Source organism: Tupaia chinensis, unplaced genomic scaffold (genome assembly GCF_000334495.1).
Source record: "Tupaia chinensis unplaced genomic scaffold, TupChi_1.0 Scaffold000217_1, whole genome shotgun sequence".
Lineage (NCBI taxonomy): Eukaryota > Metazoa > Chordata > Mammalia > Scandentia > Tupaiidae > Tupaia > Tupaia belangeri.
The window spans coordinates 6,417,420-6,431,317 of record NW_006159692.1 but is presented as its reverse complement, the minus strand read 5'-3'; the positions used below and the strand labels follow the sequence as shown (position 1 = coordinate 6,431,317).

The 13,898-nt window shown below is 37.7% G+C and overlaps 1 protein-coding gene across 1 annotated transcript in view; it reads left to right on the top strand.

Annotated features, from left to right (window-relative positions):
* The first annotated feature begins 5,754 nt into the window (after window positions 1-5,754).
* Window positions 5,755-13,898, top strand: part of LOC102501371 (cytochrome P450 2C19) — a 47,364-nt gene continuing 39,220 nt past the window's right edge. Inside the window, exon 1 of the mRNA XM_006147655.3 lies at window positions 5,755-6,046. Within this exon, the coding sequence (XP_006147717.1) occupies window positions 5,879-6,046 (168 nt within the window). The 5' untranslated portion in view covers window positions 5,755-5,878. The remainder of the gene's footprint in view (window positions 6,047-13,898) is intronic.

The window sequence follows — 13,898 nt, the reverse complement described above, 5'->3', positions numbered from 1 at the left end:
TCCTGTGTGGGTTTTTTTGTTTGTTTGTTTGTTTTTGTTTGTTTTGGAGTGGTTTTTGCTATAGGGCATGTGCGCTCGCCAGAAAGACAGAGAGAGACAGAGAGATCGAAAGCAAGAAATCACCCCCCCAGGGGGGTTGGCCATGCTGAAATCCCTTCTCCTCCAGTCTCCTCTCAGAATCTTGGGCATGCACGCACACGTGCCTGGCGTGAGTTTAAGCCACTGAGGCCAGGACTCAAACCACAGTCAGCCACATGGGAGTCCAGCAACATAGCCATTATGCCAATTGCTGGTCCCTAGAGAAGTTGTTTCTCAAAGGTGACTTGTTCTTTTTGGGTTTTGTTTGTTCAGAAACGTTTGGGGAATGTGTACTTTCTGGGACTGTCACATCTGAAAACAGTTTAAGCAACTTTTGTTAAGCTATTTTTGAAAATGGGTCACTTAAGGCTATCTTCTTACAACTTTCATATTCTAAAAAAGGGCATCTCCAAAGCTTTTTAGACAATATTTTAATTAATGGCAAAATTCTGAGCTCTTTCTCCATTAATTTAAGAAAAAGTAAGGATATTCACTCTCTTTACTTCTAGTCAATATTAGACTTGAAGATGTCTTCAAAAATGGTGAATTAAGGACCCTTGAAAATTTTCTTTAGCATGAAACAATGATATTATAGTGAAAATTACCAGATTAACTTTTCAGAGCTCTGGAAACCAGTCAAAGCTTGCAACCATCTGTAGAGTATTTATTCAAGAAAAAATAAGTAAATCTCAATAATACCAGTGAGCAGCATTGCATTGTTTTAATTTCCCTATTTCCTACTCCCATCTCCCCAGCATTGACATAGCCTTGAAAAGATACAGCCCACAATTATGGTGAAAATCAGCAGCCTAATATCTGCTGAAGCTGGTAGAACAGAGCTGTGGCTCTTTCAAAGTCCATTATTTGACTTATCATGTGGTTCTCTGGAAGGCCCTACATGCAAAGCTGTCTTTATTTGACCTGACTCTTAGCTCACCCAGTACAATAGCATATGTTGAAAATAGTCAGAAGCCATTTTTTCTTGTAGTTGTTTGTTTAGTTTTTTGGGTTTTTTTGTTTTGTTTTGTTTTGTTTAGGTCTTTGATACTAATTTTGAGTTAATTTTTGTATGTAATGTAAGATAAGAGTCCTAAGTGTAAGGCTAAAAAACTATAAAACTTTCAGAAGAAAACACAAGGGAAAGGTTTTATAAATTGAATTTGGTAATAATTTCTTAGATATGACAGCACAAGTACAGGAGAAAACATAGATGAACTTGATCAAAATTTAAAAATTTTGAGACCAGCAGATGGTGTAATTGTTACATCACTGGACTTCCACATAGTCAGCTGTGGTTTGAGTCCTGGACCCAGTAGCTTAAAACTCACACCAGGTGTGTGTGCATGCCTGCCCAAGATCCTGAGAGAAGAATGGAGGAGAAGGGATTGCAGTATGGCCATCCCCCCTTGGGTGTGATTTTTTTACTTCTGTCTCTCTGGCTCTCTCTGTCTCTCTAGTGAGTGCATGTGGCCTATAGCAAAATTACCTCTAAAAATTAATTAGAAAGTTTTATGCATCAAAGTACATTATCAACACAGTGCAAATATGACCAATGGAATGGGAAAAATATTTGCAAATCCTGTATTTGAAAAGGATTCTAGATTAATGTCCATAATTTATAAAAGCTCTTATAATTCAACGAACAACAAAAACAAAGATTTACTATTAAGTGAAATAAGCCAGACTATATAAGACAAAGAAAGCATGTTATCACTTAACATATACTGACTGGATGTCCAAACTCTATGACAAAAACTGAAGGATTGAATGTCATAGAAGGAGAGAAATCAATGGTAGATGCCAGAGACTACATGGAGGAGTCAGAAGGGGTTTGGAGAAAGTGATTAAGGCACAAGGATTTTATCGCAACAGAGTCAATCTGAATATTTTGAATGAAAAGAAGCATATGAGAATCATGGGAAGTGGTCTTAGCCTCAGGGCATCTCTCTCTCTCTCTCTATATATATATATAGATAGATAGATAGATAGATATAGATTATCTAGCACAACAAATATTGAATGAGAACAACATAATGTTTATTGTTGAAGATAATGAGTATGTTTATATTCTTGATTTGATTGTCACACACTATTTGTATGTTATTGTATGCTTTCAAAAACCATACTGTGGGGCCAGTAAATGGAGTAGTGGTTACATGGCTAGACTCCCACATGGCCAACCGTGGTTCAAATCCCAGACCTGGTGGTTTGAAAATCACACCGGGTGTATGTGCTTGCATGCCCAAGATCCCTGGAGGAGAAAGGATTGTGGTGTGGCCATCTCCCCTAGGGGAGGGAGGATCTCTCACGGACCCACTTTCCCTCTCACTGTCTCTTTCTCTCTCTCTCTCTCTCCAGCAAGCACACATACCCTAAGGCAAAAACTTAAGGAAAAAAATTTTAAAAACCATACTGTACCCCACAAAGTTGTACAGTAATTATATGTAAATAAAAACTTACTAAAATAAAAACAATAAATATCTCTAGCCAACCAAGGTTTATGACTCTTTGTCTGTGAAGGACCTCATGCTGATGCTCTACTGGCCAATCTTTGGGAATCTTTAATGCGAGAAACCACTGAACTTGGAATTAGAAATCTGGTGTCTAAAACAAGATCTCATAATAATGCATTGCTGACACTTCGTCTCATTTCTAAAAATAAAATAAAGCAGTAGATGAGTGAATTTCTGAGAGGTCTTCTGTTTTTTACTTATCTGTGATTGTCATATTGTATAAAAAGAGAAAAAGCCAGGTAGGAGCCTTATGAGAAGAAGAAGAAGAGTAGAGACCCACATCTCATCGGGAATGAAGTGAATAAAGAAAGCTGTTGGCTTTGTTTTACCCAATAGAAGACAATATGGTTGTTTACAGTTCAGATCTATGTAAGTCAGCAAATTACTTCTCTTTGCCCTAGTTAGAGAGTTCATTGAGACTTGGGATCATGCAAGTTCTAAAGGTTATGAAATCAAACTTCCTTGACTCCCATTTCAATCAACTAGTATTGTAATTATTAACTCGCTGTTTATTTTGAAAGTCCTTGATTAGGGTGGACCACGGGCTTCTTCTTCATGACACACACTCAGTAAACAATGAACTTGCTTGACTGTGTTTTGCTTAAAGGGAAGCATGTGAGAATCAGGAGAAGTGGCTCTAGCCTCAGTTCTACCACTTGCAGACACAATATCCTGGGCCAAGGCCCAGCTTTTTTATCCCTAAAATGGGAACAATTTCACCTTAGGCCAAAGTAATCGGGAAAATTAATAATTATGTGATAAGTATAAAACGTCTCTCTTTCTTTCTTTTTTTTTTTTTTTCGTATTCGCCAGAGAGAAAGCAAGAAATCACCCCTCAGGGGAGATGGACACACCACAATCTCTTTTTTGTTTTTTGGAGAGATTTTCACTGTAGGGCGTGTGCGCTCGCCAGACAGACAGAGAGAGACATAGAGACAGAAAGCGAGAAATCACCCCCCAGGGGGGATGGTCACGCCGCAATCCCTTCTCCTCCATTCTCCTCTCGGGATCTTGGGCACGCACACACACACGTCCAGCATGAGTTTTAAGCCACCGGGTCCGGGACACGAACCGTGGTCGACTTCCTGGGAGTCCAGTGACATAGCCATTACGCTAACTGCTGGTTCCCCCCGACACACCACAATCTCTTCTCCATTCTCCACTCAGGATTTTGGGCATGCACACACACATACACACACACACACACACACACACACACACAGCATAAGTTTTAAGCCGCTGGATCTAGGACTCAAACTGCGGTAAACTACGTGGGAGTCCAATGATGCAACCATTATACCACCTGCTGGTCTCAAAACTTCTCTGTAAATCCCTGGAAAAATGAGGGTTGAACATTATGCCAACATGGCCCTAACAAAAATTTAATTTTTGCTTAATAAAGAGCTTAGAAATAAGTGCATTAACCAATTTTTAGTTAATATGATGCTATTGTTGAAGAAAAGACCTTTGTAGAAGCATTGCTATTAGTGATCTAGTAAAACTTATTATTCTAGATTATCTTTTTTTTTTTTTTGAGAGGTTTTTCGCTATAGGGCGCGTGCGCTCGACAGACAGACAGACAGAGACATAGAGACAGAAAGCGAGAAATCACCCCCCAGGGGGGATGGTCACGCCGCAATCCCTTCTCCCCCGTTCTCCTCTCGGGATCTTGGGCACGCACGCACACGCGTCTGGTGTGAGTTTTAAGTCACCGGGTCCGGGACGCGAACCACGGTCGACTACGTGGGAGTCCAGCGACATAGCCATTACGCTAACTGTTGGTTCCCATATTCTAGATTATCTTTCTGTAGGCATATTAAATGCAGTCTCTCATTCACATTCTCCTATCATGGTCCTTCTGTGCTGTAGGTCTGTTCAATGACATCCCTGTCACCGTCTCTCATCCACCACCAAAGCACATGCCTGTTCTACCTCTAATCTCACTTCCTTGATGTGCCATATTTTATCCCCTTATTTTGAAAAATAACTTGACTGCAGATTGAGTTCTGGACTCGACAGTTAAAAACATGCCAGGTGTGTGTGCATGCATGCTCAAAATCCCAAGAAGAAACTGGAGGAGAAGGGATTGTGGCGTGGCCATCCTTGCTGGGGCTGATTTCTCACATTCTGTCTCTCTGTCTCTCTGTTGAGCACCCAGCCCCTATAGCAAAAATCTCTCAAAAAGAAAAAAGAAAAAGAAAAATGACATACTAAAAAAAGCAACAGAAGCAGCCTTATCTAAGGCTCAGCTCAAGCCCCCTTGCTAAATTTTTCTAAGATTGTCTTTTCCCTCAGTTATGCTGAGCAAGTTAGACCTCTTCAGTGATGGAGAGGGGAGAAACCCTGTTTCTTCTTCTTTTGAATCTTTAGCTCATATCCTCAAAGGGAAATGAGGGGTATATATTCGATAGAAAGCCAGTGGCTTTGTAAACAGAGTCAATGTGGTATCCATAGAGAGTAACTAGTGGTTTGGGAAGCTTGCTTTATTTTGCTAAAACCGTTTTCAAGCAGCAGCACTACAGTAAGCATCAGATCTCAGTTCAAACTCTGCTCTGCCACTTGTGAGCTGTGTGACACCCACAGTTTCCCCTGTTCTGCCAGGGTCTTCAATTCCTCATTTGAAAATGAACATACTTTCCAGTGTTTTTAGGGGCTTAATGATAAAATGTGTGTATATTTACTTAAGCAATAGCTTAATATATGTTTGGTCATTCAAAATATAATATGTGGGTTATGCTAGCTATTTGATGTTTGGGCAGCTATGTCATTAATATAATAATTGAAATATTTAAAAGGCTCCTATTTTCAAGAACAGAGATAAAACTTTACAAAATAATTAATTTTTAAAATTTACAAGTCATGGAATACACTGATGTCCTCCGAAGTCATAGATTCTCAGCTGGTCATCAGTCTGAGAATCCGGAATGTTGAGCAATGTTTTGATAAAATTATTTTTTAAACTTTTTCTTAATCTCGCCTGGACATTGGACCATTGTTTCTTTGTTTTAATTAGCACTCTCTGTGCCCTACCCAGATTAACTGAACTAAAATCTAGAGGACAAGGTATTGAAAGGAGGGGGGCAAGACAGACTAAAGAACACTTTTTTTTTTTTTTTTAATCTTTATCAATGGGCCAAAGTCTGCTCTGAAGGGTTTAGGGCTAAGCTAGTTGATTGATTCCTCACATTAAAAGTCAAAGTGACATATTCTGAATTAGCAGAAGCACTATAAAAGCTTTGAATTGCTAGGTCACAGTTGCCTTAGTAAGAAGAGAAGAGGCAGCTTCAATGGATCTAGTTGTGGTCCTCGTGCTCTGTCTGTCCTCTTTGTTGCTCCTTTCACTCTGGAAACAGAGTTCTGGAAATGGAAAGCTCCCACCTGGCCCCACACCTCTCCCAATTATTGGAAATATCCTACAGTTAGATGTTAAGAACATCAGAAAATCTTTAAGCAAAGTAAGTATGTTTAATGCTTCTCCAGTGGCTTGTAAAGATAAGTATATTAATCCTTACATTTAGGCCTATTCTTGGAGGTTAATTATTATTAATGTGGTTGTTGTCATGTCTTTGGTTTTGATGTCAGTTATGTTGGTCTCATAGAATGAATTTGGGAATGTATCTTCAACTTTAGTTTTTTTATTTTTTAAAATTATTTTCTTTAACTTTACTATTATTATTATTTTTCCATTTGAACAGAGAGTGACAGAGTGAGAGAGAGAGGGAAAGTGAGAAAGCTAGCCACCAAGTCTGGGACTCGAACCGTGGTCAACCATGTTGGAGTCCGTGTCCTTAACCACCATGCCACCTGCCAGTCCCCCCAACTTCAGTTTTCTGGAACAGACTGAGGAACTTTGGTATTAGCTTTTTTTTTTTTTTTTTTTTTAGAATTCATAGACTGTAGCAGAAAAATCCTCTGATCTTGTGCTTTCATTTGTTGGGAAACTTTTTAATACCAATTCAATCTCACCAGGTGTTACTTTTCTATTCAGATTTTCTATTTCTTCCTAGTTCAATCTTGGTAGGTTGTATGAATCCAGAAATTTAGCCATTTTCATTTTCATTTTTCAGTTTGTAGGTATACAGTTATTCAAAATAGTGTCTATCATAAAATTCTATAGTAGCAGTTATAATATCTCCTTTTTTATTCTCATTTATTTAGGCTTTCTTGATTTTTTTTTTGTTTAGCCAATGATTCGTTGATTTTATTTATCTTTTCAAAAAGCCATCTTTCGTTACATTAATTTTTTGTATTATTATTATTTTTTGGTCTCAATTTTATTTCTTCTCTGGTCTTTATTATTACTTTCCTTCACTAATTTTGAAATTAGTTTGATCTTGTTTTCTAGTCCTCACCCATGTAGATGATTAAATTATTTATTTGAAACCCTTTTGTTTGATGAAGGGACTTGTTGCTGTAAACCTCCTTCTTAGAAATGATTTTGAGTTGCTTTGCTAAAGTTTCCAAAAATTTTTAAATTTCCATCTTTTTAAAAAAATTTAATTGTCAGAAGGCATGTGTGCTTGCCAGAGACATGGAGAGAAAAAGCAATCCTCAGTGGGATATAGTTATGCCATAATTCTTTTCCTCCATTTCTCTATCCTGTCAGGATTTTGAGCATGTACTCACAAGTACCTGGCATGATTTTCAAAACTCTGGGACTGGAATTCCCACCACAATCTGCCATGTGTGATATGTTAACAGCTCCTGAAGCACTGTGATTAATTCCTGCACTATGGGGATGGGGCTAAATTTCCATCTTGATTCTTCTTTAACCCAGTGGTCATTCAGGAGCATATGATGTTTCTTTGTTGATTTTCTGTCTACACAAGTTTATCCATGCTGAGAGTGAGTGTTGCAGTCTTCAGCAGTTATTTTAGTGGAGCTGATCTCTTCTTTAGCTCTAGAACTACTTATTTCATAGATTCAGGTACTCCCATGTTGGATACATGTATATTCACAATTGTTATGTCTTCTGATGGATTGATCCCTTCATTATTATATAATGATCTTTCTTGTCTTTTTTTATGGTTTTTAGATCAAAACCTGTTTTATCTGATCCTTATAGCTACTCCTGTTGCTTCCATGAAATATCTTTTTCCGTTCCCTCACTCTATATATATCTTTAGAGGTGAAGAGAATTTCTAATAGGCAGTATATAGTTAGGACTTGTTTTTTCATCCTTTCAGTCAATCTATATCTTTGAGGAATTTAATTTGTTTACGTAAACAATTATTCATACACTAGAACATACTTATGTCATTTTGTTAGGTGTTTTCTGATTGTTTTGTGTATTCCTTGTTTCTTTTTTCCTCTATTTTCTATAATCCTGGTTTGGTGATTTCTGAAGTGATAGGGTTTGATCCCCTTCTGTTCCTCATTTGGATAGCTGGTCTACCAGAATGTTTTGTGTTTTTATCTTTTTAATGGTGGTAGTTATTGGCTTTTTGCTTCCAAATGTAGAATTCTGAAGGATTCTTGGAAGGCTAACCTAGTGGTGGTGAATTCCTTCAGTTTTTACTTGTCAGGGAAAGATTTTATTGGATTTATCCAGTTCCTGTCACTGTTCTTGATTAATCTAGCTAATGGTGTGTCAAATTTGTTTATCTTCTTGGGACCAGCAGATGGCATAATGGCTATGTTGCTGGATTCCCAAGTAGTTGACAGCGGTTTGAGTCCCTGACCCAGTGCCTTAAACTCATGCCAGACGCCGTGTATGAAAGTGCCCAAGATTCCGAGAGGAGAGGGGAGGAGAAGAGATTACAACATGGCCATCTCCCCTGAGGGGTGATTTCTTGCTTTCTGTCTCTCTGTTTCTCTCTGTCTTTCTAGTGAGCACATGCACCCTATAGCAAAAACATCTCAAAAACAAATTTTTGTTTATCCTATCAAAGAACCAGCTTTGGTTTCGTTTATTTTCTGTATAGTTATTTTGTTCTTTGTTTCATTTATTTCTGTTCAAATCTTTATTATTTCCTTTATTCTGGAAATTTTGAAGTTTTTTGTTGTTCTCTTTCCAATTCCCTGAGTTGTGTCATTAGGTTGTTTATTTGCCATCTTTCTGCTTTTTTCTTGTGGGCACTAATTGCCTTCATTTTCCCTCTTATGACTGCTTTTGCTGTGCCCCATAGATTATAAACACTTGTTTGTTAGTTATCATTGGTTTCTATAAACCTTTAAATTTTGATCTTTTTTTTCTTTTTTATTTTGAGAGAGATTTTTTGCTATGGGGAGCGTGCACTTGCTGAAAAGACAGAGAGAGACAGAGAGACAGCGAGAAATCACCCCCCAGGGGAGATGGCCACGCTACAATCCCTTCTCCTCCATTCTCTTCTTGGGATCTTGGGCCTGCATGCACACACGCTCAGCCTGAGTTTAAGCCACCGGGCCCGGGACTCGAACCACGGTCGACTACGTGGGAGTTCAGCGACATAGCCATTACACTAACTGCTGGTCTCTTGATTTCAATCTTAATTTCTTGTACAGTTGTAAAGTCATTCAGGAGTAGGTTGTTTCGTTTCTATGTGTTTGTACATTTTTGAGAGCTCTTTCTGTAGTTGATTTCAAGTTTGATTCCATCATGGTTGGAAAATATGCTAGATATAATTTCTATATCTTTGAATTTGTAAAAGCTTGTTTTACGCTCTATCATGTGGTCAAACTTTGAAAGTGCTCCATGTGAGGGTGAGAAAAATTTGTATTTTGTGGTATTTGGATGAAATACTCTGTAGACATCTTTCATATCCATTTTATGTATGGTATCATTTGGATCTTCTATTTCTTTCTTTATTTTTTTTTTTGTCTAGATGACCTGTCCAGAGCAGTTAGAGGGATGTTGAGATATCTCTCCCTTGAGATCTAACGGTCTCTCTTTGATGTATTTAGGTGTTCCAGTGCTGGGTGCATAGATATTTACTAGTGTTACATCTTCTTAGTGAACAAGTCCTTTTAGTGCTATGTAATGTTCTTTGTCTCTTCTTATATTTTTCATCTTAAAGTCTATTTTGTCTGATACCAGTATTGCTACATCCGTCTTTTTTGTTTGTTTGTTTCTATTTGCATGGAACATCTTTTTCCAACCCTTCACTTTCAGTTTATGTATGTCCTTATCAGTGAGTTGTGTTTCTTGTAAGCAGCATGTAGATGGTTTCTGATTTTGCATCCATTCAGCCTGTGTCTTTTAATAGGATAAATTTAATCCATTAACATTCAAAGTTATTATTTATATTTGCAGGTTTATCCCTGTCATTTTTGTTAGCCATTTTTTCAGTTGTTTTTTTGTTCTCCTGTTTCTGTTTGTCTCTCTTTTGTTATCCTGATACAATACTCTCCTCAGTACTTCCTATAGAGCTGGTCTATTATTGGTGAATTCTTGCAAGTTTTGTTGACCTGAGGATACTTTCATTTGTCTTTCCTTTTTTTTTTTTTTATCTTTGTGGGGTTTTGGAGGTATATTTATTTTTTTATTTATTTAATTTTACGTACTTTTACTGGATATCACCGCAGCATACAAAATGTGATTTTCCATCCAGAATACACAGTAAAGTGGTTTAAACATACATGTTATCATCAACAAATAATTTTCCATTTTTTGTTTCTTGTATATATATATATATATATCCCTATTTCTTGCTCTCTGCCATTTCCCATCCTCTTCCCACGCTGTCTCTGGTTTCTGAAGTTGCTTTCCATTCCTTTGTTCTCTCCCACATTGTACTGATTTACGAAACATCTTAAATTAATCTACATACTTTCTTTTTTTTTTAGAGATTTTCGCAATAGGGCGCATGCGCTTGCCAGAAAGACAAGAGAGATACAAAGAGACAGAAAGCGAGAAATCACCCAACCCCCAGTGGGGATGGACACGACGCAATCCTTTCTCCTCCATTCTCCTCTTGGGATCTTGGGCACGAACACACACGCACCAGGCTTGAGTTAAGCCACTGAGTCCAGGACTCGAACAGCAGTCGAGTACATGAGAGTCCAGCGACATAGCCATTATGCTAACTGCTGGTCCTTAATGTAAATACTTTCAATAGTAAGTTCAGCTGATATATACATATCTGTAAGCAAAAGTTGACTTTAGGCATGAAACTCTGTGACTAGAATGAATATACAATATAATACCACAGAGCTGAGGCTATATAGCTTACTGTGATTATCAAATAGGTATTTTTTTAAATACACTTTTTAATTTCTAGAAAGGCAGTTTTAGCTTTAATAAATCAAAATCAAAACATGTTACAGGAACTTTGCTTAATAACAGGTTAGGATCTGTTTGAATAGTAGGTACATGGACCTGTCCACAACTTGAAAAAAGACAAAGCTTCTTGACACTGGAAAACAAAGCATAGAAGGTCAGTAATGTTTTGTTTTGTTTTGTTTTGTTTTGTTCTTAGAGATTTTTGCTATAGGGCATGTGTGTTCACCAGAAAGACAGAGATATAGAAAGCAAGAAATCATCCCCCTCCCCTGCAGGAGCCCAGGAGGGGTGGCCATGCCGAAATCTCTTCACCTCCATTCTCCTCTCAGGATCCTGGGCATGCGCGCACATGAGCTCGGCGTGAGTTTTAAGCCACTGGGTCAGGGACTCGAACCGTGGTCAACTATATGGGAGTCCAGCAACATAGCCATTACACTAACTGCTGGTCCCCAGTCAGTAATGTTTTAATTGAAAGTCATAAAATTCTATTTCACCAGTTCAATCTCATATACTTTATCTTCTGTTGTGATCCAATCTCTTTGTTTAAATTCAGAAGATAACATTCAACTCTGTACTTGTTCCTACCATTAAGCTGGCCATTTTCTTAGCTGTTTTAGAACTCTTACTTCTGTGTGTCTGACTTTAGTTTTCCTGGGATAACACTCCCTTCAGAACTTCTCAGAGACTTGGTCTGATGTTGGTAAATTCTTTCAGGCTTTGTTTATCTGAGAATGTTCTTGTCTCCTCTTCCCATATGAAGGATAATTCACTCAACACTTTGATATATTTTCCCATTCTTTCCTTGCTCACATTGTTTTTGATGAGAGATCTGCTATTAGCCTGATGGGATATCCCTTGTAGATAACATGTTGTTTCTCTCTTGCCAGTCTGAATATCTTGTCATTGTCTGTGGTTTTGGTCAATCTGGCTCTAATGAGTCTTGGAGATATTCTTGGGTTGATCCTATTTGGGGTCCTTTGTATTTCTTGGGACTGGATCATTGAATGCATCTCTAGCTTTGGGAAGTTTTCTTTCAGGATTTCATATAACAGTTTATCAATGCCCTTATTAGTCTGCTCACCTTCCAGGATACTGATTATCTAGATGTTTGGATGTTTAGCAGTATCTAGTATTTCTTGAATATTATTCTAATTTTTTGAGCTATTTTCTCAGTCTTCATGGTGGATTTTATTAGTCCAGTGATCCTGTCTTCTACATCTGAAATTAGATTTTCTGTATGATCTAGTCTGCTTTTAATACTTTGAGAGGAGGTTTTGACTTCCTGTATTATAGCCATCATCTCCAACAGTTCCATTTAACTCTTTTTTTATGGTATTTATTTCCTCTTTCAGCTCTCACAAGAAATTCCTCACCTCCTGGGACTCATCAGCTTTTTCCTTCTGGTGTTCATTGTCCCTCTTCTCTTCCATCTCTGTTAGTTTTGTCATTATGAATACTCTAAATTCTTTATCAGATATTTCTTTTTATATATTTTTTACTTTATTTTTAATTTTTTAATATACATTCAATCACATTGTTTAGCTTACAATGAGAGCATTTCAATATGTGAACATTTCTCCCCAGTCCTGTTGATCAAAATATCTTCAACCTCCCCATCCCATCAATGCTCTACCTCCGTATCCCTTCCCCAAATGTTCTTCCTTAGGCCCCACTCCTCCACACACACCTCATCTGGCATTCACACCCATCTTTTGTGTTTGTACAATCTTTAGTCAATCAGTTTCAGTCATAGAGTCCAGGAACTCGGTATATATTAAGTGGGGACATACAATGTCTCTCCTTCATATCCTGGCTTGCCTCACTCAGCAGTAAATCTTCCATATTCTTCCACTTTCTGTCAAAAGCCAGGGTTTTGTTGGTTTTTACAGCTGAATAGTATTCCATACAGTATAATTTCCATTGTACTGTCTGTGGATGAAGAGGAGTTATTCTTTTCCCTTGAGGGTATTTTTGTAGTTCCACATATTTCTTGTGACCCTGCAGTGATTTCTAGTCATCTGATGGGTTATTCATTTCTTCCTCATTTCTAGAAGATCAATCTGAGCAATCAGAGGCGCACAGGAGGATGTGGTTTGCAAACTCTTTGGCATTGTGTTTTTCTCCCTTTGTGATGCAGATTCAGAGGGAGTTGAGGAATAGGAGGAATCAAATAGTATTCAGATTTTGGCAACTTTTTGTTTAGACTTCTCTAGACACTCAGTAGGTGGAAGCTGAGCAGCAAAGTCATGAAGTAAAAGAAAAAGGATAAGAAAAACAAGAAAGAGAGAAAGAAAAGAGAGAAAAATGGATAAAGCAAACAAAAAATATTTATTTGTTAATTATAAAAAGCAAAAAATGGAGGAGAGGCAAGGGAGCAGGCCTCAAAAGATACCTTCATGGCTACTGAGAACTAGTGATTTCAGGGGAATAGGAGAAATGAAGATTTTCCACTGATAATTAAGCCTCCAGCCCACAAACTTGCATGATTGAACTTTAAGTTTGGGAAGAAACACACTTTCCTTCAGATGACTAGAAATCACTGCAAGACCACAAGAAATATGGGAAAGCAAGAAAATACCTCTCCTCCCAGGGAAAAGAATAACTCCTCTTGATCCACAGACAGTTCAGTGGAATTAATGAAAATGTCTGATAAAGAATTTAGAACATTCAAAATGGTAAAGCTAACAGAGATGAAAGAGAAGAGAGACAATGAATTGCAGAAGAGAAAGGAGAAAGGAGCTGACAAGTTCTTGGAGGTGAGGAAATTCTTGCAAGATCTAAAAGAGGAATTACACACTTTACAAAAGAATCAAATGGAACTGTTGGAAATGAAGACTATAATACAGGAAGTCAACATCTCTCTTGAAAGTATCAAAAGCAGACTAGATCATGCAGAAAATAGAATCTCAGACATAGAAGAGAAAATTGCGGGCCTAGAAAAATCCACCACAAAGACTGAGAAAATTGCCCCCAAATTTGAGAATAATGTACCATCAGAGGTCCAAACATCCAGATAACTGGCATCCCAGAAAGCGAAGAAACTCATAAGTCATTGATAATCTATTCCACAAAATCCTGCAAGAAAACTTTCCAAACCTAGAGAGGCA